Source organism: Cervus elaphus, chromosome 20 (assembly GCF_910594005.1).
Source record: "Cervus elaphus chromosome 20, mCerEla1.1, whole genome shotgun sequence".
NCBI lineage: Eukaryota > Metazoa > Chordata > Mammalia > Artiodactyla > Cervidae > Cervus > Cervus elaphus.
Window position 1 is genome coordinate 65,272,779 of NC_057834.1, and position 27,376 is coordinate 65,300,154.

General features: G+C 41.5%; 1 protein-coding gene across 1 annotated transcript; it reads right to left on the bottom strand.

Annotated features, from left to right (window-relative positions):
• Positions 1-21,834: 21,834 nt before the first annotated feature.
• Positions 21,835-26,556, bottom strand: S1PR1 (sphingosine-1-phosphate receptor 1). The gene is made up of 2 exons (XM_043877336.1): positions 26,194-26,556; positions 21,835-24,544 (listed from the first exon to the last, which is right to left on the bottom strand). The coding sequence occupies exon 2, from the start codon at positions 24,381-24,383 to the stop codon at positions 23,235-23,237; it is 1,149 nt and encodes a 382-aa protein (XP_043733271.1). The 5' UTR covers positions 24,384-24,544; positions 26,194-26,556; the 3' UTR covers positions 21,835-23,234.
• Between the last annotated feature and the right edge of the window lie 820 nt (positions 26,557-27,376).

Sequence of the window (27,376 nt, forward strand, 5' to 3'; positions counted from 1 at the left end):
AAAATTTTTATCAGTAGTTATTGAGTTTTCCATATCCATTATTTTTGTAAATAAAAAAAATAACTAGAAGTTCATTTTAGGGCCAGTATCAAGTCCCTGGTAAACCCTATTATTTACATACAAGTTTTGTGGTTCCTCTTTTCTCAGGTTGCAAATTATACTTGTATCAGACGTAAGGTTTGGGAGTTCTTTCCTTCTTCTGCATTAGTGTGACTTCGCTCTGCTCTTTGTAACATGTGTCATTGCTTTGGGGCTGAGTTTGGAATGCCCCAAAGAAGCTAAATATCTCCTGGCCTTGGTATGTTACTAACAACCAATTTCAGAAGCAAAGCAACATTGTGTGTGTGTGTGTGTGCTCAGTCATGACAGACTCGTTGCGACTCTAGGAACTGTAGCCCACCAGGCCCCTCTGTCCATGGAATTTTCCAGACAAGAATACTGGAGTGGGTTGCCATTTCCTTCTGCAGGGGATCTTCCCAACCCAGGGATTGAACCCACATCTCTAGGATCTCCTGCCTTAGCAGGAGTCTTATTCCAATCAGGAAAAGTTATCCTGGCAACAAAATAACAGCAGAGGTTTTGGTTTTGGAAATTTTTTTTAAACCTCTGTTTTCTATAAATTTAGTTTCCTCTTATAGAGCTGGCCTCCCTCCTAAATGTTGAGAACCGCATGATTCAGTGAAGGCTGCTGACACTGACGGGCATATTGGTAAAATTGCTAGAAATCTGTGTTCTATTTCTCTCTTTAGAAGTTGAGCTTTATCTGAATATTGGCATCCCACAGTTTCTATTGTTTCCCTGTTTTCCTTTGGAGATTACAACTGAAAAGGCTGGCAACACATCCCTGAAGGTGACATTTTAAAGAGAGGGAGTGTTTGTAATCCCTGCCAGAAAAGAGAAGCCCAGAGAAACCACTAGAACCATGTTTCCTGATTTGTCCAGTAGGTTTTTGGACCACCCTATTGGCTGATCTTCCTAATATGATGCTATTTTGCCATGGTTCCCAGGGAGTTATTTTCCTGAAATGATTATGCTTATTTGACTTACAGGAAAAGAATACTTTTTTCATAAGTCTAAATTTTCTTTTGGGAAGTGACTTCTGGTCCCTTAAGTCCTTTGAATAAAACTTGAATTGAAAAGGAAAAAAAAAAGTACAAGAAAACACACGGAGAGGCTAAATTGTTTTTTATTTGCTCCCTTGTATCTGCTCTGCATCCCTGTTTGCTTCTGATTACTGATTTCCCAGTGATTGTCTGACTCTGATTACCCCTACCAGTCAACTTGTGTTCCTCCACTTCAATCCAAAAGTCCATTTTCTGGTTAAGAAGGCAGGACTGGGCCTGGTAAAGGAACCTAAACTTCGGTCACAGCTCGAAACATGACTCAGAGTGCAAGCCCTTTTCCAAGGGGATTGATGATTGCTTCTTTGTGAAGCTCGGCATATTTACTGCGTTCTCCCTCCCACCCAGCCATCAGTTCTGGCAGCTCTCAAAGCAAGTAAAGCAGAGGATTGCTGAGGGTGCCAAAAGCAGATCTCCACTGAACATACCTCTTCTCTGCTCAATTCTTTGTAGAGTCTTAAAAGGATAATCTTTAAAAATTGTGATATTATACTATACACTCATAACTTATATAATATTGTAATCAACTATACTTCAATTAAAAATAGAGTAAGGGACTTCCCTGCTGGTCCAATGGCTAAGATTCCAGGCTCCCAATGTGGGGGACACAGGTTCAATCCCTGGTCAGGGGATCAGAACCTGCATGCTGCAACTGAAAGACCCCACATGCAGCAGATAAATGGCACCGCCAAATAAATAAACAAATAAAGTTATTTTTTAAAAAAGAGAGAAAGTAAACAGTCTCAGCCAGATACACACACCACTGTTTGTCACCTCAGGTTGTACATCATAGATGGCTCTAAATGTACTTGCAGTTTTGCAGGGACCCTGTTGTTAAATAACATGGACACAAAACTCATGGATACAGATGTTATGTGACTCACCAACATCCCTGTTTATACAAATCATTTCTTAAAATTTTCTTAACATTTCTTAAAATTTAACAGTGAAGAAACATTACACATTGAAGTTGGTCTTCATTAACACCTCACGCCCATCAGTAACCACTTATTTCTTCCAAGTGCCTCTGACATCACTAGGAGTGACTTTTCCTGAAAGGGCACAGCAGCTTGAGGACAAAGAATTGTGTATCTCAAAATAACAGAGAAACTTGAGGAACTAGCCTTGACTTCTCCCAAGCCATAAAGGCTCTGCACCCCCAACCCCTTCCTCTGAAACAGGAACCTGGAGATCTTTCTTTGTTCTGAGAAAGGGAGCTCATTAGGAATCTTCCTCGTTTCCCTTAAGAACAAGCCAATTACAGAAATTGGAGGGGAAAAGGAATGGCAGTGGGAGAGGAAAGAGATGAAATATGCTTCAGTTTTAGTGTATACACTCTTTTTGAAAGCTCTCCTTGTATTTCCCTCCCTTCCCTAATATTTAAGATGTCATTCACTTAACCACTCTGAGTCATCATTTTGATCTGATACTAAATTCTTCCGAGATTCAAGAGGATGCTAAGAAGGAACTCATAGCAAATAACTATGCATTTTTAGATAGAATCCATCCTTCTTCTCAATCCCAAAGACACACACATACACACCCTCATTCACTTGTTTTTTCTAGAATGAATGCCTAATCAGGTTTTTGTTTTGTTTTTTCTTTTTATTGAGCCATCCATTAGTTTTAGCAAAACCTCAGAGAATAAAAAATATGCTGGCAGGGATCCACACACCACCTCCAAATGCTGTAACAGCACAATTTTAATTGGTGAGTGAGTTGGCTATCCAGGAACAGAGGTTGAAAGCAAACTTCAAAGGGCCCTTCTTGTGGTAGCCAGGATTTTAGAGATTAGGATTTCAGTGTATCTTATTTTCAATAACTTAATGGGCAGAGTATGTGAGTGAGGATATAAGAAAAGAAGCAAGAAAACATAAAGAAAAGGAAAAAATAAGAGCGGTAAAAAATGCTAAAAATGGGAAATTAAGCATGATTTTAAAAATTAATAATAACCATAACAGAAAAGGGAAAAGTAATTTGGCCTTCAAGGACAAAACAGAAGGATGGAAGAGGAAGTGGTTGAATTAGCCCAGAGAAAAAAACAAAAGCCCGATGGAACCAAAATAATATGGAGATCTCCACTGTTAGCAGTTTTGTGAGTTCATTTCCTGACTTGTACTGCCCTCTTTACCAACACCAAGAGCAAAATAAGCAGTCATCAGACCATTAGTAAGCACTTCTAACAGAATTGCATCAACGATTAATCATCTCTGAAAAGGAGTTCCCCATTCTTCCCTTCAAAGTACAGTTAGCCCTTGGTATACACAGGAGATTGGTTCCAGGACTCCCCCACAGATACCAAAATCCACAGATGCTCAAGTGCCTTAAAGAAGATAGTGTAGTATTTGCATATAACCAATCCACATTCTCCACTATACTTTAAATCATCTCTGAATTACTTATAGTACCAGATACAATGTAAATACTAGGTAGTTGTACATACAAGGTAAATGCTATGTAAATAAATAGTCACCAGTGTGTAGCAAATTCAAGTTTCGGTTTTTGGAACTTCCTAGAAATTTTTTTTTTTTTTCCAAATATTTTCTATCTGTGGTTTACACAGATCCCATGGATAGGGAGGGCCAGCTGTAATGATTTTTAGGCTAGTTATCATAAGATAATTTTTGAGTTTCATTTCAGAGTTATTGTAGGATAATTCAATTTATATAAAATCTTCACCTAAAAGCCTAAATATTTTTTTCAAAGCAGTTTGCCTTAGTGGAGCGGGTTTTGAGGCCATTGAAATCTGGGTTCAGGGTCTAGCTCTTCCAGTTATTGTTTCAGCAGTGTTTTTTTTCCTTATTTCAATTTATTGAGTTGATTATTTAATAGTCTGCCTTGCCCAATAAATGAGGTTTTTTCAAGGACAGAGATAATTTCTAATCATGCTTATCATTTATTTGTCATTTGTTTAATAGTAAGTAACACGGAGTAAGTACTACATAATGTTTAACAAATGAATGGATGATCTATTTTTTTTTTTCACCTAATATTTGAGTTTTTAGAAAGTATTAACATGTTCATTATGTTCAATGCTACTATATTATTATGTTCTGGGAGCCAGAGATGGATGAGTAAAAGCTAATCCTTGCCTTCAAATATTTATAATATGGTAGAGGATAAATTCATACAATTAAATATCAAGCAAGCCAGACTATAATACATGCTATAAAAGAGATTTAAATAGATCTCTATGAGAACACAAAGAAAATAAATCTGCCAAAATGTATGAAGCTTTAAAAAGGCAGAGATTATTTGAGATCTGCCTGGAAAGTAGTTTTGGATAAAATGGAGAACTAGAGAAAGCATGGTTCTACTGTCTGGAACAAAAATGTTTTAACCTCTGAGTCTCTCTTTCCTCCTGCTCACAACGGGACGTTAAGGATTAAATGAGGAGCCAAACAAAAGGAACGTTCTCACCTCTGCTAAGTGAAAGATACTCGAGAAGTTATAGCAACGATTATCCACACGTTAAGGAATCAGTGTTCACACACATAGACGGGCAAAAGAGAAACATCTAGAAGAAGAGCTGAAGGCTGTCAGTGCGGACACATGGACAAGAGAAAGGGTGTGCATTCCTGGAAGTGTGTCCAGTATGAGAGTAAAGAGAAAAACGCCAATAGCAAGAAGAGGATAATGAAGAGGAAGAAGAGAGACTCAGCTGGATGGAGGAGAAGTATGACTTAGAAGCATGTAATTTGCTGCTGACTCCAAATCAGTGTATGAGCTGCCTTCGCAGGACCACCAGCATCTGGATGCGGGCCAGTCACCTGAACCACAAAGCCAATAAATAATGGGTTCCTTCACAGCCAAGTCATGGTTCTGTAACAAGGGTAAACTTTTACATTTTTTTTTTTTTTGAAGAGCTTTTCTCTTTTTATCCTCCTGAGTAGAAATCTTTGCACTGACTGGTCTGCCTGAGGTAATGTTGTGCCCAGAAGGAAGATTAGAACTTACTATACAAGGAGAACAAGACAAAGAGTCATGTTCTGTTTCTGTCATTCAAAAACATAGGGTTATGCAAGCCTCTTAAAAAGGAATTCACTCTACTCCTTTGTGAGGCCTGAGTAGTTTAACCACCAGGCATGGAGGTTTCAGATCATAGAGATCTACCACAATAAGAAAAAAAAAAAAAATTTAACCTGTTTGTCAGGTGAATGAAGTCAGGAAAGAAGATATCTGGCCTTTGCTGATGTGGGTAGTTGTGGGAAGTAGCAAGGGAGGAGGAGAGAGGAGTGAAATGGCCAAAGTGGTCTTCATCTCCCCTTCCCCAGTTCTTCTGAGATTGGCTCAGGCAGGGAAAACAAGGTTAGTTACTTCTGAAGGCTGAGCAGAGGTTCCCCTTGAACAGACCCCCCTACGGACTCTGAATGAGGCAGTCCTGCATGTGACAAGTCCCCAGACAAGCGCGGGGACCCAGCCTGCCCCCATCTGTGCAGCACAGCCAGCCAGAGAGATGGAGAGATGTAGAAACCTCAAGCCCCTCTGCTCCTCAGAGGCAGGCAAAAGTCAGCTAGACTTCAAAGGGCCCTCTAGCAGCAGGGAAACTGAAATGAGAGCAGGTCAGCTACAGCTCACTCCAGACTTTGACCAGGAGGAGATCAACCACAGGTCACACCCACCCAAGCCGGCCACAAACACCCACAGGGCCAGCAGCACCAAGGGATGGGACAACAGCCTGCAGAGCCAGGGGACAGGCAACTGTGCCTGAGGACATCGCCTCCTCCCACCACCTGAGGTTGCAGGACCTCAGCCCAGTCCCCTGCTCTAAACAAGCTAGGGAGGGAGAGGGGATCTGTGAGCCTGGCCATTATCAGCCAAGGGGAGCAAGACAATATCCAATATTGTATGTGACTACATTAAAAAAAAAAGTCTTTTTTTTAATTGAAGTATAGTTGATTTACAATGCTGTGTTATTTTCAAGTATACAGCAAAGTGACTCAATTATACATATACATACACATATATATTCTTTTTCAGATTCTTTTCTGAAATAATTATAGATTATTATAAGATGTTGAGTATAGTTCCCTGTGATATTCAGTAGGTCCTTGTTGTTTATTTGTTTTATATAATAGTAGTGTGTATATATTAACCCCCACCTCCTAATTTATCCCTCCCTCCCTGCCCCCCTTCCCCCTTTGATAACCTTAAGTTTATTTTTTATGTCTTTGAGTCTATTTCTATTTGTAAATAAATCAGTGTCACTTTTTTAGTTTCCACATACATGTGCTATCCTATGGTATTTGTCTTTCTCTGTCTGACTTTCATCATCTCTAGGTGAATGGGACTACATTTTAACCTGGGTGTGTGTTTACTGTTATTCCTCGCTCTGGTCAGGAGGTGAGAGCTTGGGAAGGAAGCCAAAGCAGTACAGACAATAAAGGTCATTTTTCTGCACACCCAAGCTGCACTGTATGCCGAATTTTGCAATTCCATCATATGTTCTTTGTTTGGTTTCCTGTGAAAGGCAATGTAAGCACAAAATGCATTTGTTGACTGATAGGACTTCCAAAGGAATGAATTCCTTGAAAGAAGAGTATTCACCCTAAGTGTCCTGGCTTGACTCAGGAGGATCAAATGACTGACAAGGAAAGAGAGTGGAAAGGGAACTGTCTGTAGGTAATGATTTTGTCTATTTTCTCGATGTGTTGGCAGTGTCTGGAGCATAATAGTGAAAGTGAAAGTCACTGAGTCGTGTCCGACTCTTTGTGGCGTCATGGACTATACAGTCCCTGGAATTCTCCAGGCCAGAATACTCGAGTGGGTAGCCTTTCCCTTCTCCAGGGGATCTTTCCAACACAGGAATCAAACCCAGGTCTCCAGCATTGCAGGCAGATTCTTTACCAGCTGAGCCACAAGGGAAACCATAAGTGAGTGCCCCATAAAGATGTTAAATGAATGAAGAAATAAACAAAAATTGACTAGTACTTATTTTGTGCCAGACATTATTAACATGATCCTATTTAATTTTCACTATAGCCTTTTGAAGTTGTCATTATCATCAAGATTTGATAGATAAAGTTTGCAGTTTGAATAACTGCAGGGTCATTTGACAGGTTGAATAACTTCTCCAGGGTCACACACCTGTGTGTGGTGTGGACAGAATTCAAGCATAGGTCAAACTGACTACTGTGACTTCTCAATGTGGAAGGAAATCTCTTCACATAGAAGAAACTTCAATGACATTTCCACCCCCTTTTTTATATTACAAGGAAGATCCTGGTGTTCTTTTCCATGACCAGATGGCTGTGACCACTGCAAAAATAATCCCTACCTACCACAAAAATGATCCTTCTGCTAAGAATGTAACACCAATTTTGTGGCAGCTGCTGTGTCTAAATTGAAATGTTAATAATTATCTGGACAAAAGAAATCACAGGCAAGTAGAAGAGGCTGTGTGTGAAACCAGAATGCAATCCCAGAAAAATAAAAGGAAAGGAAAAGGGAAATCATAACAGAAATCAGAGATTTAACTATAATAGCATCTTTGAATGTCAAAAGAACTCTTGAGCTTAGTGTAATCAAAATAAAGAACAAAAGAGACCAAACTGCATAAAATAAGTTCTTTCTTGGGTTTCCAGTGACCTTTTAAACCACAAAAGACTCCACCATTTTTTAAATTACAGCATGAGGTTTTACCCTCTGGTGAATTCTTTGGTCAAGCACTAACATCTACATTAACGTTTGATACACCCATCTGCTTTGATCTGAGATTCCCTCTAAGTTCAACAGACATTCATTTGCAGTGCTGCAGAAGCAAAATCATTGTCATTTCAGACACTTGCACTCTACTTATCCCAGTTGCAAAAATTAGCAAGTGCCAATGGCAGAAGGGTCTAAAGAAAACCTGGCAGGATCTAAAAGAAATAAAGCTAGATGCGCAAAATGGGAAATACAATCAGCAACACAAGTATTTCTCTTTCAGTCATGGGTCTTGCTAAAAAGACTATGATTTCCAAATATTTAGTAGTATAAGGAAAAGAGAAATGATTAGGAACCAGGAGCAAGTCACTAATCTCTAAAATAAGACCCTTGGACATGTGAATCTCTAAGGTCCCTTCCAACTCAACAGATCTTTGATTACGAGTCTGGGAAGCCTGAAGAAGTTCTCTTGGTTTCTCTTGGTAATAGAAAAGCATAGCCCACCTTCTTGGAGATTGTGCATGTGTGCACATTCTCAGTCACTTGGTCATGTCCAACTCTTTGTGATCCTATAGACTATAGCCCATCAGGCTCCCCTGTCCATGGGGTTCTCCAGGCAAGAATACTGGCGTGGGCTGCCATGCCCTCCTCCAGGGGATTTTCCCAACCCAGTGATGGAACCCACATCTCCTGTGTCTCTTACATTGGCAGGCTGATTCTTTACCACTGAGCCACCTCATTAGCTTAAGATTCTTCAACCTAAGGGAACAGGTAGTGGATACGATTGTTTTTCATAGGATTATTGCGTGTAGCAAGCAGAAAAATGGGAAAGTCAGACTTACTCATACACTTTCTAAAGCTTCCAAATTTTAAAGTAATTTTGGAAAGGGAGGATAGAGAGAGCCAACATTTGGAAAGTACTGTAGCATCCAATGCCCATGACTGATGGGCACTGGATGATGAGAGGGACTTTCTTCTCAAGTTGGTCTCAGTCTTACCCGACTCACATCATTCCAGTAGTCTTCTTCTTGCTTCCCAGAGGCATTTGAGAGCCATCACTGACTCGAAGATCTAAATAGACTAGGAAACATTCTGTAGGCCACTCAGCAGCCAGGATGCAAGGCCTCAGGATCTAAGTGGCTACCTTAGCATCTGATCATGAAGCTGATCTATTAAGACCCCTGTGCTAGCGACTCCTGAAAGCCAAATGATGGAAGGATGCTGGCAAGCTTAGTGCTGGCAAACAGGTTAGTGGTCTTTACAGCACTGAGAAGGAATGAAGACCAGGCTGGAAGCACTGATTCATTACTGAAATGGTTTTTCAACTGCTCTGCTCTGCCATTCATGGTATATAAAATGTCCTTTTGTAAGATATCAGGTTAATTAGCCAAACACCATATGGAGTTCAGTCACTCAGTCGTGCCCAACTCTTTGTCACCCCATGGACTGCATCACACCAGGCTTCCCTGTCCCTCACCAATTCCCTGAGACTACTCAAACTCATGTCCATCGAGTCAGTGATGCTATCCAACCATCTCATCCTCTGTTGACCCCTTCTCCTCCCACCTTCAATTTTTCCCAGCATCAGGGTCTTTTCAAATGAGTCAGTTCTTCGCATCAGGTGGCCAAAATATTGGAATTTTAGACTCAGCATCAGTCCTTCCAATGACTGCTTGGATCTCCTAGCAGTCCAAGGGACTCTCAAGAGTCTTCTCCAATACCACAGTTCAAAAGCATCAATTCTTCAATGCTCAGCTTTCTTTATAGTCCAACTCTCACATCCATACATGACTACTGGAGAAACCATAGCTTTGACTATGTATGTGGACCTTTTTTGGCAAAGTAATGTCTCTGCTTTTTAATATGTGGTCTAGGTTGGTCATAGCTTTTCTTCCCAGGAGCAAGTGTCTTTTAATTTCATAGCTGTAGTCACCATCTGCAGTGATTTTTGGAGCCCCCCAAAATAAAGTCTCTTACTGTTTTCATTGTTTCCCCATCTATTTGCCATGAAGTGATGGGACCAGATGCCATGATCTTAGTTTTCTGAATGTTGAGTTTTAAGCCAACTTTCTCACTCTCCTCTTTCACTGTCATCAAGAGGCTCTTTAGTACTTCTTTGTCTTCTGCCATAATGATGAAGTCATCTGCATATCTGAGGTTACTGATATTTCTCCCAGCAATCTTCATAACACCTTATGCTTTATCCAGCCTGGCATTTTGCATGTTGTACTCTGCATATAAGTTAAACAAGCAGGGTGACAATAAACAGCCTTGATGTACTCCTCTCTCAGTTTGGATCCAGTCTGTTGTTTCAAGTCCAGATATAACTGTTGCTTCTTGACCTGCATACAGATTTCTCAGGAGGCAGGTCAAGTGGCCTGATATTCCCATCTCTTTAAGAATTTTCAATAGGCAATATAGTCAATTTGGCATAGTCAATAAAGCATAGTCAATAAAGTCGATGTTTTTCTGGAACTCTCTTGCTTTTTCAATGATCGGATGGATGTTGACAATTTGATCCCTGGTTTCTCTACCTTTTCTAAATCCAGCTTGAACATCTGGAACCTCACAGTTCACATACTTTTAAAGCCGGGCTTGGAGAATTTTGAGCATTACTTGGCTAGTGTGTGAGATGACTGCGATTGTAGTAGTGTGAGCATTCTTTGGCATTGCCTTTCTTTGGGATTGGAATGAAAACTGACCTTTTCCCATCCTATGGCCATTGCTGAGTTTTCCAAATTTGCTGGCATACTAAGTGCAACACTTTCACAGCATCATCTTTTAGGATTTGAAGTAGCACAACTGGAATTCCATCACCTCCACTAGCTTTGTTCATAGTGATCCTTCCCAATGCCCACTTGACTTCATTCAAGGATATTTGGCTCTAGGTGAGTGATCACACCATCATGGTTATCTGAGTCTTGAAGATCTATTTTTGTATAGTTCTTCTGTGTGTTCTTGCCACCTCTTCTTAATATCTTCTGCTTCTGTTATTTCCATAACATTTCTGTTCTTCATTGTGCCCATCTTTGCACAAAATGTTCCCTTGATATCTCTAATTTTCTTGAAGAGATCTCTAGTCTTTCCCATTCTGTTATTTTCCTCTATTTCTCTGCATTGATCCCTGAGGAAGGCTTTCTTATCTCTCCTTGCTATTCTTTGGAACGCTGCATTCAAATGGGAATGTTTCCTTTTCTCCTTTGCCTTTCACTTCTCTTGTTTGCTCAGCTATTTTTAAGGCCTCCTCAGACAGCCATTTTGCCTTTGTACATTTCTTTTCTTGGGAATGGTCTTGATCACTACCTCCTGTACAATGTCACAAACCTCTGTCCATAATTCGTCAGGCACTCTGTCTATCAGATCTAATCCCTTGAATCTATTTGTCACTTACACTGTATTATCGTAAGGGATTCGATTTAGGTCATACCTGAATGGTCTAGTGGTTTTCCCTACTTTCTTCAATTTAAGTCTGAATTTGGCAATGAGGAGTTCATGATCTGGGCCACAGTCGGCTACCGGTCTTGTTTTTGCTGACTATATAGAGATTCTCCATCTTTGGCTGCAAAGAATAAAATCAATCTGATTTCGGTATTGACCATCTGGTGATGTCCATGTGTAGAATCTTCTCTTGCGTTGTGGGAAGAAGGTGTTTGCTATGACCAGTGTGTTCTCTGGGCAAAACCTCTGTTAGCCTTTTCCCTGCTTCATTCTGTACTCCAAGGCCAAATTTGCCTGTTACTCCAGGTGTTTCTTGACTTCCTACTTTTGCATTCCAGTCCTCTATAATGAAAAGGATGTATTTTTTGGCTGTTAGTTCTAGAAGGTCTTGTAGGTCTTCATAGAACCATTCAACTTCAGCTTCTTCAGCATTACTGGTTGGGGCATAGACTTGGATTACTGTGATATTGAATGGTTTGCCTTGGAATTGAACAGAGATCATTCTGTTATTTTTGAGTTTGCATCCAAGTACTGCATTTTGGAGTCGTTTGTTTACTATGATGGCTACTCAATTTCTTCTAAGGGATTCTTTCCCACAGTAGTAGATATAATGGTCATCTGAGTTAAATTCACCCATTCCAGTCCATTTTAGTTCACTGATTCCTAAAATGTCGATGTTCACTCTTGCCATCTCCTTTTTGACCACTTCCAATTTGCCTTGATTCATGGACCTAACATTCCAGGTTCCTATGCACTATTGCTCTTTACAGCATCAGACTTTACTTCCATCACCAGTCACATCCACAGCAAGGTGTTGTCATTGCTTTGGCTCCATCCCTTCATTCTCTCTGGAGTTATTTCTCCAGTGATCTCCAGTAGCATATTGGGCACCTACTGACCTGGGGAGTTCATCTTTCAGTGTTCTATCTTTTTTCCTTTTCGTACTGTTCATGGGGTTCTCAAAGCAAGAATACTGAAGTGGTTTGCCATTCCCTTCTCCAGTGGACCACGTTTTGTCAGAATTCTCCTCCATGACCTGTCTGTCTTAGGAGGCCCTACATGACACGGCTCATAGTTTCATTGAATTAGACAAGGCTGTGGTCCATGTGACCAGTTTGATTAGTTTTCTGTGACTGTGGGTTTTGTTCTGTTGGCCCTCTGATGGATAAGGATAAGAAGCTTTTGGAAGCTTCCTGACAGGAGAGAATGATTGAGGGGGGGAAATGGGTCTTGTTCTGATGGGCGGGTCATGCTCAGTAAATCTTTAATCCAATTTTCTGTTGATGGGCGGGACTGAGTTCCCTCCCTGTTGTTTGACCTGAGGCCAAACTATGGTGGAGGTAATGAAGATAATGGAGACCTCCTTCAAAAGGTCGGATTCATGCAATGCTGCACTCAGTGCCCCCAACCCTGCAGCATATGGAGACTTTTCGACAATATAAAGGAATATTTCACCCTACTTAAGGAATTCAAATAGAGTTTCACAAAACTAAATGCTTTCTAGGTCCTACAATTCTCTTCCATAAAGACAAGCCCAATTCCATGGAGAATACTATAAATCATAAAGATCCTGATCTTAGCAAAATTTAACAGACAGATCCTCACATTCCCCAAACCCATACCTGACTCATTTCGGTGAAATTAGGTTTGTTTCTCTGTAGCGCTATTTCCCAGTGTGTGACAGTCATCAGCCTGAGTGCCAGCCCTGGAATCAGGTCTTGCTTGCGGGAATGGGCTCTAGTACACTTAAACTTTTATCTTAGTAGCATATATCCCATTAAAGAACTTATGCTTTGTTATCCTTTACTTAACTTGGCCAAGGCCTCTTCAGTCTCTTTATAGATTAAGTGAAAAGCATAACTGTGTTTCGAGTGGCTGCTAATGCTTCCTAGTGAAAGTCATGAGATATGATGAATAGTGTTCATGGAAAATGTTATTCAAGTAGGCAGCCACCAATCCCAGGGATATCCTCCTGGTTCAAAATACAGGAAACAAAGTTACACCCTCAATTTATACCCCTTCTTAAGTTTGCCGGAAAAAAACTTGAGCAAGGGAAATGATGCTGCCAATTTGTATTTGCTTTAGGCAGCGTGTTACAGCCTCTGAAGTAAGGGTTAAAACTGTGGACCCCCTCTAAATTACAGAAAATTTCATGGAATGACACACAGAGTGGAGCTTATAATGCAGAAACTATGGAAATCCCTGATATCTTAGACTTCTTTTGTACGAAGTATAAATTGTTCTTTTTCCTTCAGATATATTTAAATGGAAATAGGGAGGAAGTTAAAGCGCTTTCAACAATAAGAATATGTTCTGATTACTTTGTTCCAAATGGAAGTTCCCTGCTAGTTACCAGTGCATTCTTAATTGATAATGAAATACAAAATCTAAAGTGAATTTACTGTGGTAACACTGGCACACAATTCTGTATGAGTCAAAATTCTGCAAACCACCTAATAATTTCACCCGCGATGCCAGACTCAACCGTGACATGATGCAGGGCAGTTGTGGCGGCCTGAAAACTGTCCTCACCAGGGAAGGAATCGACATTCAGTTATTTAGTGGTTTTTCAGTGAAATTCATCTCTTGTGTACTTTGTTTTTTGGTTTTTTTCCCCAGTGTTTAATTTCTCCAAGTTCTCCATAGGTTTATTCTATTAGGCAAAATTATGTATAAATATTTCTTTTAAGACTCTGATAAAATCATATAGCACTTGCAAAACGCCACCTTTCTATGAATCAGGGAAGTCTATTGTAAAGCATGAAGAAAAGCATACGTCCATTCCTTGATTTAAAAATACTTTAGGTTTCCAGTGTTGAACATTGTGTTAACACATTTATTCCAACTTTTTTTTTCTTTAGGGAGAAGTTAGTTAATTCATTCCTTTTTTTTTTTTTTTTTTTGAGAAGACAAACAGAAGATTAAACAATATTTTTTCCCTTTACTGATGTGTACTTAGGCAATCTAGGAATTAGTTGCTGTGTGGGTTAGGTATTAACACATACTTCAAATTTACACTCTAGTGTCTTCATCCCTGTAGAACACGTTTAAGGGAAGGGTAGTATAATCCAGACATCTCTCTTTTTTTTTTTTTTTTCCCAGACATCTCTTTTACTTTTCCTCGCTAACAAGTCCAGTAACTAAACTGCTTGTATTGAATTTTCTAGAAAGTGAGAAGAGAATGAAAATCTATTTGACACAAATAACCTACAAATATTTAAATTACTTCAACCCATTTCAATTTTGGCTACTTAGGATCATAATTCAAAAATAGCTGATTATGCAAAAAACACTGTATAAGCATAATTTTAAAAAGTAAAACCTGATAAAATGAATATATAAAATGAGATCATGTATATAAAACTGCTTTTCAAACTTTGCTGTTATAGGGGTCATTTTGTCCCTTTAAATTAGAGGTCCTCGAGGTATGTCTTCTAAATCCCTTGTAATTTTGCAACTCCTACTATAGTGCTTATGATAGTATAATAATTTAGTTGGGGACAGTATTGACAGAAAATACTCAGATAACTGAAGTAAAGGATTTTATACATTGAATAATCTAGATAATTCTTTAATACCCTAAATGTGCACTACATGTATGAATGGGGAATATGAAAATCCGTGTTTTTCTAAACGCTGCCCTAACCAGCATCTAGACAAGGAAGAGAAACCAAGAACTATTTCTGCAGATGGCCACTGAAACTAGCTGAAGCAGAACAGCATGTGAGACCTAACCACTATTTCTGGTGCCGCAAAAACCTGCAGAAGTTGAGTGAGTGAAGACTCTCGAGGCATATAATAGTTAATACCTTTCAAGTGATTTAGCACCACTCTTCTCTTATTTTAGAACATTTTTACTGGTGACTTAAATTTGTTTTTCTCTGAAGTGTCTAGACAGGCACAAAAGAAATACTGAAATTAGAAAGATGCTTTCCTTTTTACAAAAGAATGACACCACCCAGTCCTGCCAGTTCTTTGAGGGGTAGATCCGGTCATGGTGAGTAGGCATCTGAGCTACTGGCAGGTGCGGTGGGATTGGTGTGTAATATTGGGATCTGGAGTCCTTGAGAGCGAGCCCCAGCTCCCTGGCATCTGTAGTCATCGAAGCATACAGCACACAAAAGACCTACTTAGGGTTCTTTCTCTAGTCCTTGAGAGGATTTGAGATTGTTCACTTTAGATGAATTTGCTCACAATATTGATAATTAAGGATGTGCGTCATGTTTCCTCTTGAGTTATGCATTTTTCTCTTTTGCATCCAGGTTAAATAAACATACCACCTAAGACTTATTCAAATGTAGTCTTCATTTGCCCATTTCACCCAAGTGCCTCCACCCAACAGAGGTCACAGCAGGGTTCTAGAAAAAAAGCATGAAGAGAAGTGAGATAGAAACTAAAAATAATGTTGAATGCTTTGATTTCACATGGAACCTAGAACAATTTGAAAAACTGAATACAAGGGATGTAATGTACAACATGATGAATATAATTAACACTGCTGTATGTTACATAGGAAAGTTGTTAAGAAAGGAAGTCCTAAGATTTCTCATCATAAGGAATTTTTTTCTGTCTTTAATTTTATATCTACATGAAATGATGAATGTTCTCTAAACTTACTCTGCTACTTATTTCATGACATATGTAAATCAAATTCTTATGTTCTACACCTTAAATTTATAGTGCTATGTCAAATATATCTCAGAAAAACTGGAATTAAAAATTGAATACCAATACTGATATTTATAGCAGAGTCCAATAACATAAAGGACTTCTCTCTAGTCAGAATCTAAGTTAATTCCCCATTTTTTAGTTTTAAGTTATTTAGAGATGTTGGTGAAATAAAAGCCAATGGCCAAATCTGCCAACATTGATTATATTTATCAAATGAAATTATTTTAACACTACTTGAAAACTGAATACATTCAGGGAAGTATACAACATTGGAAAACTCTTGGAAAGAAGAACTGTTTCTTGCTTGTATCAGCTGTATCTCTTCTCCCAAAGAGAAGGAACCACTGAAGCATTATAGTTGGAGCAATGGCTCCTGTAAGCTCTATGAAGGAAGGGACCTTGTTCATCATTCACCTGGTACCCATGGCACACAGCATTCTTGTTGAAGCGATGGGTGCATGGGTGGGTGCACCCGTCAAGAAGGGTGGGACCAGGAAGCAGGAGCCCCACCAGTGCTTCCTCTAGGGTTGTTCTTTCTGCCCTGGTTCCAACAAAGCAGCAGAAAAGTGAGCAATAATAGGATTAGAGCTCTAGGGAAGTAGATAAGCAACGACTTACCTTGCCCACTCCAGTCAGCACTGGAAGCACGTCCCTTCTTCCCTATTCCCATTCTTCTATGTATCAGATCAGCCTGGCCCAGGAGCACTGCAGTGCCTGAAGCATCTGCCCCGCTACTCCCAGAGCGGGTGAAGGAAAGAGTCCTCAGGCAGCTCTCAGCACAGGAGAACAAGCTAACTATGCAACAAGCTTATAAAGCCCTCAAAGACATGACCTTACTGGATAAACAACTAGGTCCTATTATATAGCACAGGGAACTCTATTCAATATCCTTTTTATTTTTAAATAAATTTGTTTAATGTCTCTCTCTATATATATGTATAACTGAATCACTTGGCTGTGCAGCAGAAATGAACACAACATTGTAAATTAATTACACTTTAATAATACATATATATATGTAGAGAGAGAGAGAGAACATTTGTTGTTCAGTTGCTAAGTCGTGTCTGACTCTGCGATCCCATGGACTGCGGCACACCAGGCTTCCCTGTCCTTCAGCATCTCCTGGAGCTTGCTTAAATTTGTATCCATTGAGTCAGTGATGCCATCCAACCATCTCATCCTCTGTTGTCTCCTTCTCCTCCTGCTTTCAATCTTTCCTAGTGTCAGGGTCTTTTCCAGTGAGTCAGCTCTTTGCATCAGGTGACCAAAGCACTGGAGCTTCAGCTTCAGCATCAGTCCTTCCAATGAGTATTCAGGGTTGATTTCCTTTAAATCAACTATGCTTTAATAATACATACGTGTGTGTGTATATATATATATATGTGTGTGTGTGTATGTATATATATATAGAGAGAGAGAGGGAGAGAGCACATGATATTATCTATTTCTTTTGTGTCTCTGCCTACTACCAATACTTCTAACAATGCAGATCTTGCACCCAAGACAAGTGTTATGTGACTGACTATCTTTTACAGGTTTGGTCAGGTGGTTTGGCACACTTCACTTTGTCTGTCACCACTACTAACATGTTTCAGAATCCTTGCCTTTGTGTAAAAGTCCATTCTTCATTAGGTGGTTTACAATGCACCATATACACCTAAGACTGAAATCTGACTGTTAATAAACTTTCATTGTGAGAGTTTCAGTTATAACCCTAGACTCTTTCAAGACACAGAAATTCTTCAGAGATTACAAATACCAATACCAGGCTAAATTCTCATCCTATAGAAGCAAAGAGAGTATCATCAGGTCACAGTTACTTAGCATTTTAATGTTTTGGTTCTGGGGCCTTGGAGGATACTAAAAAAGCATGTGTTGCTTCTGTGGAACATTTTGGGTCTTTTGCCACATCTACTGAACTCTTTGAAAACTTGCTCCATAATTTCACAAAGTGCCAGCCGCATCGCCCTCATACTCAAAAGTAGAAGTTTACCATGGTGACTCTTTTTTTAATTCCACAGATCTTAAAAGTATGGTTGGATAAGCTTAGACAAATGCATGCACCAAGTAACCAACACCTTAAAAAATTAATAAAGAGAACACTGCTAACAACCTAGAAAGTGTCCTCACATTCCTTTTCAGTTTGTCCTCCTCCCCCAAGCACCACTGTTCTGATGACTTCTACCTCCATTGATTAGTTTTGTCTGTTCTTAAATTTCACATAAATGGAATCATGCAGTATGTTCTCTTTTGTGGCTGGCTTCTTTTGCTCAATGTAGTGGTTTTGAGATTTGCACAGATTGTTGCAAATAGCAGTAATAGTTCTTTTTTAAATTGCTGAATAATATTCCATTCTGTGACTTTATCACAAGGTGTTTATCCATTATTAATTAATACAGAAGCTGGTTGGGCACATGCCAGTGGTTCAATAAAACAAATGCAGCAATTCCTGTTCCTTCAAATTTGCAGTTTATACTTGGCTTTTGCTAATGATTATACCTAGAGTTAAATCTGATTTGTAAATCCTTCAATCCTCAAAGAGAGTATGGAAAAAAACAGGAATCCCTTGAGAGTCTGAAGAATCTGAGCAGAAAGCAGGAGGAGTAAGAGATAGGCGGTATTAGAGCAGATATCTTTAACATGAACCAAGTTTGCTCTAGGTCCTGGCTCTTGTCAAGGATTGTGAAAAGGCTGAATTAAATACAGGTATAACCCTAACCATCTCTCAGTGTTATCTTCCTCTTATCTTTCCTAGCTCTTTGACCACTGGTTAAAAATTCTTTTTCTCTGCAGACAATCTAAAGACTTTCAGTTACTCAAGAAAGTCATGCTTGCTTGAGTAGTCTGGAGTTTCAGTTAGAACTGCAGTGAAGGCAATGGTGTATATCAAAAAATATTTTAAGTCCCTTTCCTTGTGACCAAGCACACATCAAAAAAGCAGGAAGGAAGACTGGAGGAAATTACACAATTTATTATGATTTCTCATCATCAAGAGCTCACTGTGTCCAGAGGGAAAGAATAATAGCTCCTATAAAGGTTTTTTTTTGGTTATTTGTGATTCCTCCCTCAAGATCTTTACAACCTATTTTGAGAAAGCATAGACATATCTAGTTTGATCTCATGTGTTGGGAAATGAATGAGATCAATCGAATTCAATTAGTTAAATGTCCACAGAAAACATTTTTTCCAGAAGAGAATGGAGCAATCAGTATTCAAAAAATAATAATAATAATTGAACACTATACTGAGATTATAGAAACTCACTATTGCAAATACTATGGGTATGGGTAAATAATGTTCCCTAATCTGAGATTAATGTTTTTAAACCAGTGACTATTTACAAGATCAAATCTTTAATAGATTTGTAAGTAGAGTATTTTTTAATGTGTTATTCAAATATCATCCTTTGTTTCTCAGCTGAAAAAGGAATTGCTAATATTTAGAATTACTTGAATTGATTCAAGTCCTCACTTTGTATGATTTCCCCAACAGAGTCTGTAATCTTTCTGAAGGTGCTATTTCAGAGTGGTATTTCCCACAAAGAGCTACATTTGTAGTTGCCTAGAAAATCTAACAGATCTCAGTGGGATATGGAGGCATGAAGAGTCAAAATCATGCAAAACCTGTAGACTAGGTTAAAAGCACTAGGAAAAGTATTGCACTGGATATATTTTTAACATACACCATGTACCAAAGGGAAATTAATCCAATTTGAAAATAAACGCCATTAAAATCTTTAGAACTCTTTTTACATTAGGGAAAAAAAATAAAGACCCCATTATCATAACTCTAGTGCTGATATTATTACAATAGAATATAATATCTAATTAGCATAAATGCAAAACTCCTATCCTTGTACACTTTTGAATTTATAACATCACTAAATCAACTTTTTTACAGAATTAAAATTTTCTACTTATTAAGAGACTACAAAGGAAGAACAAGTATTGGCTTTTGTAAGATTTTTATTTGAATATTCTGTAAAATTATAATCACACTTAAAGTTGTGAGGAAGAAAGCATTATTTGATGTCATTTTGTAATTTTCCTGAATATTTATGAAGTGAAGCGAAGTTGCTCAGTCATGTCCGACTCTTTGCAACCCCAAGGACTGTAGCCTACCAGGCTCCTCCATCCATGGGATTTTCCAGGCAAGAATACTGGAGTGGGTTGCCATTTCCTTCTCCAGGAGATCTTCCCTGGAATATTTATGAGCCATAAAGAATTGTTCTGGTTGTCTGTTTTCCTCCTCTTAAAAACTCTACATTTTTTTTTTAATCAAAACTTAATGGAGTTTATTTTAGTGTAAGCATACAGGTACTGAAGTTTCCTTTATTTTCTTTCTGTTTTTTCATCCTCAGTTCTCAAAATATACTGAATTAAAACCAGATACTTCTGGTTGCGATGCAGCCAAGAACTCCTTCATCTTAGCCATTGCCCTTAGCTAGAACTAGGGATCTGACCCACATCTACCAGGGAAACCACAATCCATGACTACCCAGTTGTCTTGGCATGAGCTTCACTGTCTGGAATTTCCAGGAAGAAAGCACTTTAAATCACTGAGGAATGTGCTCACAGGTGGGCAAGCGCGACTGGGCTCCCTGTCACTAATGAGCTCCCCCACTCCACCTCCACTTCCCCACATCGTTTGAGTCACTGCTGTGCTTAAAAAGATAAGTCCAAGGGTACAACCACTTTATCTTCCATAGAAACCCAAAATGGACACGGTTTTCCATTATGTTTGATTCTGTACTGAAAGGTCTGGGAAGTGAGTGTAACATGAACTCATTCCTTCCGCTTCAGCAGACAGATGGATAGAGACATTCCAGTTTGTTTCCAGTCTTTTGTCTTCAGAGCATTTTTGGCATTTCCCTCAGGAAACTGGAGGTTGTGACCTAAGGTTTCCTTAGTGAACACGCTTCTGTTTCCCACAGTTAACCTTACCCAGAAATGACATCTACTCTATTAGGTGAGGTTTTATCTTCATGTCCCAACTGTGTCCTGTGCATATTCAATGACACTTGAAAGCACAAATTCTGAAAGCTAACAATAGCACTGAAGAGCCAAACATGTCAAAATACTTTGATATAATCCCCAATGAAGATGACAATAATATCAAAACAAGAATTAAAAATTCTGTGAGGCTTGCCATTTTATAGTTGGAAAAATTAATGACTATGGATGGTAAAGCTTTCAGACAGTATGAATCAAAATTTTTCAGATAAAAAGTGTATGCTATTCAGCCAAGATTCTACACCTTGTTGTTTTATCGCTATTGAATAGTTGTATATTGTTCAGCTGGTAGACTGGGAGAAGCCAAGACAATCTTCTGAAAGAAATAAGTAATTTAACAGAATCTCCCAAAGCCATACGGCCACCTCCCAAGCATGCTGGTTTGGGCAAGCCAAGAATGTAAACTTCTGTGGATGGGTGTGAACTGATCAAAGTGTCATAATTTAACTTAGATTTACAATGACGTTGTTGTACATCATTTATTTTAAAACGCATGTTTTTAGACAGATTTATTACTCTATTGTTTCTGTTTTCTGTTTTTCGGCCAAGAGGCTTGTGGGATCTTTGCTTCCCGACTAGGGATCGAACTCACACTCCCTGCATTGGAAGGCAAGTTTTAACCCCTGGACCACTGATACTTAATTTAGTTTGGCTTGAATGTCATTTAACTCAAACAATTACATTTACTCGTCAATGTGGTATTTAGAGGTTGGTGGTTTTCATCTCATTCTTTACTACTCTTCAATGTTAACTTATTGAAGTTTCTCTTCCTGAAAAAGAGTGGTTTCTAAACAAACCACACTTTTTTTTTCCACTCTTTCTAGTTTATCAAGATAAAATCCCATGAAGAATAACAGAAATTTGCCTTTAACTTTAATTCTAAAGAGGCACATAGTCAAATAGAATGTCTTACTAATTATTTTTTAAAAATGCTCTTCACCAAAGAATCTTTAAAAAATCAGTTTATTAATGTTTAAAAGTTGATAAAGCTATGTGCAAAACAATCCACATTGTCAGAAACCTATTAAATACTATTTTTTTTTTAAAAAGACATTTCTTGATTTAATTGCACTGGAAACCATACTAAACAGATACCAATATATTTTTATTCTTTGTGACATTTATACACATCTTCAATTAACTATTTAATGTACTGAAAAACTTGTCATGTTCCCTATCAGTTAAAGTAATGCTTTAAGGGCACAAGAGGATGGTATTTTCTGAAGAAATACACATTCAATGGTGTTAACACAGGTTAGGAAAATCCAATAAAATGCTGAAACAAATACATTCAAAGATTACAAAAAGTACTTTTAACACAACAAAATACAGCCATCCTGTTGGTTGAAATGATTCCCACAACACTCTGAAAGAAACATCAACAAAAGTGCCAAAGATAGATGTTGTATTGTTAGATAAACTCGTTAAAAAAAAAACTCTCTTGGTTTACAAAGTCACCCCCCAACCCCGAGTCAGTTTTCACCTTCTTTCGCTTGTTTCTCCTATGACACTAAGGATACTGGCTGATGTCATTTAAATAAATTGGACTTCCTTATGCAGATTTCAGCCACAATGGATACGATACTGCAACACATTTCATTGCAAAGGTTTTTGTTGTTGTTGTTTTTTTAAAGTGACTGCAACTAAATTAAAAAACACTCATCCAGCTTACGTGGAAACTTTGGCCTCAGCAAGTAAAATTGCTTTCCAGCTCCAAACCATCTCCACCACAGTCTACCTGCTGGATGCAGCCTACCTGCTACACATGCTCAAGAAATGGACCATGCCACACCCCCAGCTCTGAATGCCAGGTAGTTAAAACATAAAGTAAGGGTATTCTGAGGAGGGGTGCGAAGGGGAAGGGAGGGTGGGATACCTAGCCTAGTAGGTATGTAGAGCATACCCAGCAAAGCAGAAGTGCACACACTCACTTGCGTTGGAAATTAAAGTGAAAGAAAACATCTCCTCAAAGCTCCCGTCAGAGATGCTTTCACACGGGGACATTAGTCTTTGAGGAGGGGCCAAACGAACCCTTCAGGAGCTTGACAATGCTAGACCTTTGGCTCAGTGCAAAATCAAAGCTCCGGCAAGGGGAGGAAACAGATTCCAGGCGAGGACCCGATCTCCACCCTTCCCAGTGCATTGTTCACAGGAATAAGTCTACCCCACCAACACCAGGCCCTGCCAGACTGTTCTGCGCTCCTCCTCCCTCCCTCTGGCTCCGGACAGCTCCCCCCTGGCCTCAGTGGAGGCACAGAGAGTTGGTTGGTTGTGATTTTTTCTCCCCAACACTGGGGTGGTGGGTGACCATTTAAGAACACTCCCCATGGGTCGGCAGTTTTCACTTTTAGGAAGAAGAGTTGACGTTTCCAGAAGACATAATGGTCTCTGGGTTGTCGCCATCGTCCTTCTGGGGGTGGGAGGAGTTGTCTGACTTACTGCGGCTGAACTCCATGCCCGCGATGATGGGCCGTGTGAATTTGCCCGCGGAGTCTCTGCTGGGGCACTTGCAGCAGGACATGATCCGGACGAAGGCCCGACGCATCTCCTTGTTGGACAAAGTGTAAATGATGGGGTTGGTGCCGGAGTTGAGCACAGCCAACACCAGGAAGTACTCCGTCCTGAAGAGGATGTCACAGGTCTTGACCTTGCAGCCCACGTCGAGCAGAAGCAGGATGAAGAGCGGCGCCCAGCAGGCGATGAAGACGCCCAGGACGATAATCACGGTCTTGAGCAGTGCCAGCGACTTCTCGGAGCTGCGGCTGGCCTTGGACGTGTTCTTGCGGAAGGTCAGGCGGCGGCTGCGAGTCCTGACCAAGGAGTAGATCCTGCAGTAGAGGATGACAATGGAGAGCAGGAGCAGAGTGAAGACGGTGGTGCAGAAGAGGATGTAATGCTTGTGGTAGAGCGGCAGCACAGTGGAGCAGCTGGGCAGCGTGCTGATGCAGTTCCAGCCCATGATGGGCAGGCCCCCCAGGATGAGGGAGATGACCCAGCAGGCACTGATGAGCAGGAAGGAGCGGAACCGGTTGCTCCCATTGTGGAGTTTCATCTTCAGCATGGTGATGTAGCGCTCGATGGCGATGGCCAGGAGGCTGAACACGGAGGCCGAAAGGGCCACAAACATACTCCCTTCCCGCAGAAACCACTGGGCGGGGGTTAGCTTGTAGGTGGTGGCCCCAGACAAGAGCAGGTTGGCTGTGTAGGCCACTCCCGCCAACAGGTCTGAGAGGGCCAGGTTGCCGATAAAATAGTACATGGGTCGGTGGAACTTCTTGGTTTTCCAGATGGTCAGCAAAACAAAGATGTTCTCTAGGATGATAAAGCAGCAGATGAGAATGAACACCACTGAGATCAGTTTAATGCCGTTGTCCTTGTCCGCGCTGATCTTCAGCTTTCCCGTGTAGTTATAATGCCGGACGATGATGTCGTAGTTGACATAGTCGGAGACAGGGCTGTGGAGGGCCTTGACCAGCGGGATGCGGGTGGACCCCATGATGCGCACTGTCCGCAGACACCCGGGGCGGCGCTTCTCCGGATGAACGCTAGAGGGCGAGGCGGAGCGAGGCTTCACAGAGCCGGGGTGGTTCAGGCAGAGAGATCCAGGCTTTTTTGTGAGGGTTTTTTTTGGCTGGAGAGGGCCTCGGAAACCACAGCCTTAAACAAATTACAAAGAGCAGAGAGTCAGGAAAAAAGCCACAGTACACTGGCGTAATTCATTCTAGCGAAGGCATTGCTCCAATTTTCTTGTTGTTGATTTGTTTAAAGGAAACTTGGGGAGAGCGCAGGGAAAAGGATTTTTCGAAAAACATCAACCTCTCATTTCTTGGGGGGAAAAAAGGAAGAAGGGGGAGAGAGAGAAAGAAGGGGGGGGGGGATTTACCCAAACTGAAAACTCCGACTCGGCAAGACGAAAACGTCCTCTATGCTTACATCCACTCAAATGGAAATGGGAAAACTGGAGGCGTGAGCCCCGTTTACTTCCACTCCTGCCTCCTCAACACACACACACACACACCCCTCCACCTCGCCCAGCGCTGCCCCCACCCCCAACGGGTTTCCAGCTCCAATAGAAAGACTCTCTAAAGCCTTCACCGGCTTCGCAGCGGGCTCACCGCTGGCTCCTGGTCGCACCTTCAAGAGACCAAACCGCCAATGTGAGACGCACACCTCTGTGCTCCGGCACTACCCAGCTAACACCACCTCCTAATTGCCATGCAAGAAGTTAGATCTGCACGAAAATCATTTGACAGCGTAAGTCACTTTTTAGGCTCTATTAATAATCTCTAGGAGCAGGTGTGCTTAGGGTCCGAAGGCGCAGCACCGTGTGGGCAGCCAAGCCCGCCCTGGCCTTGCGGTAAACAGGAAAGCTTTAGCGCCTCCGTGAAGCAACTGCCTTTTCATTCTTCTTCTTCTTCTTTTTTTTTTTTTTCCGCGCAAGTCAGTGCAAGAAACTATAAAAGTACTCAGTAAAAATCATTCATAAGCTATTGCAATAAATCCCAGAAGTTTCGTACACCCATTGATTGCAAAAGGAGTATTTTTTAAGTTACTGTGGATATAGCCAAAACACGCATACAAAAAAGAGAAATTAAATTACAAATGCTAAAAATACACGCCACTGCATTTCAAATTCCGAATGCAAAATTACTCTCCAGAAACTCATACAAACAGAAGTCTGGCGGTTCGTTGCTAAGCCAGTTTTATTTACTGCCCTCCCCCAAGACGCTCCTCGTCTCAGAGAACTACAAAATGTGGAGGGAATGAAACATGGCACGTGTAAGCAGAAGTCTCCCCGTAAGTTGTTTAAATGTTTCAGGGTAACATAGCAAATGCGATTAAAGTGGAATTCTCAAGACTACAGCGATTCCCGGGACAGCAGAGGCTGCTCGGCGCCCAGGAGCTCCGCGCTTCCCCCCATCTAATTCCACACCCGGCTCGCTCGCAGGGCAAGTTTAAGCCCTTATCTCATCTCCCGCAGTCTTTGTCTATAGGAGTTCCCAAAATAAGCGCCTTCCCTCCCACTCCGCAGACCCACCGCAGCTTCCTCTATCCCCCAACCCCAGATGGTTCTACAAAGAGGACTAAACCCTTTTCCAAACTTTTTAGTGCGCCCAGAACAATCCGATCCGGCTGGGCGCCTGAGTAGCCCAGAGATGCTTGTTCTCAGCACTCAGAGATGCATGGTTTAAGTGTTTGCTTTGCTTCGCTCCGGTTTGAAAATTTTGTTTCTGCCTCTGAAGACCTCCGGACGCGATGCTCCCCCGCGCGCCGGGGTCCGCGCCTGCCCAGCGCGCACTCCCTACCTGGCTCAGGCGGGACGCAGCTGCGTTCGCGGAGCTCCGGGTCTGCACTGCGCGCTCGGCATCTTGCTGCTGCCCCGGACTGGCTGCGTCGAGCTCTCAATTTACTCGAGTCGGGGTCCCCTCCCTCCGCAGCCGCACACTCCAATGGCCAGCCAACGCTCTTGCCGTGGCCGGGCAGACCGGTCAGCTGAAGTCGCCGAGCGCCCCGCTGAGGCTGAGTGGCTTCTTTAGGAAGCGATGAGGAGGAGTGCTTGCCTCAAACCCCCACGCCCCTCCGCCCGCGCCTGGGGGGCGCCGGATCTGTGCAGCTGAGACACTGTCCAGGAAAGATCTGCCGCAGAAACACACAGACAAAAAAAGAACCCCTCCTCCCCAAGGGAAGCAAAAAAAGAAGGGGGAAAAAAAAAAGAAAGAAAGGGGGTGGAGCCTGGTGCCCCCTGGACTCTAAATATATAAATCACGGCCCTAGCCCTGCAATCCGCCGCTCCCTGGCGGTGGAGACTGTACTCCCCAGCCTCAGAAAAGAAGGGAGGGGACGCGCTTTTGGAAACTTTTCTCAAGAGTCTTAGGAGACAGAGGACGGCCTGGCGAATCTAGTGCGCCTGTCTGGTCCCCTAACCCCGCAGCCCGTGGGGGATCGGAGTCCGAAGATTGTGGCCGGGCACTCCAGGCCTCCACCCCCACCCCGACCCCAGGGACTCCTGCGGAGACAGGGGGAAACCGGCTCCGCGACCCCGCGAGTCCCGGTCGTGTTCCTGGGGACGAGATGCTGGGAAGGGGTGCCAGAAGGATGGAGGAGACATGCAGCCCGGGTAGAAGAATGGCCTGGGAGGTTCCTCCACTTCAGCTCACCTCCCTCCCTCACCCTCATCCTTCTGCCGCCTCGAAACTTGCGGTCTGGTGGGGCAGAAAGTGGCTTTCGCGGGGCGCACAGTGAAATGGGCCAGCTCGGGGCGAGGTGTTGTGCGGGGGTTCCCCTCAACTGGGCGCAAAATCAGGCCTTGTGTCCCAGATTCAAGCCAGTGGTGAGGTCTGTGAGGAGGTGGGCAGCTGCCGAGGCCCGAGAGTTTAAACAGCTTGGGCAGCTCAGGAGTTTCCAAAGAGGAAGGGCTGCCCGGCGCGGACCAGCCTAGGACCGGCAGCTGCCCAGCCTGAGGCCGGCGCCCTTGTCTGTCTTTCTACC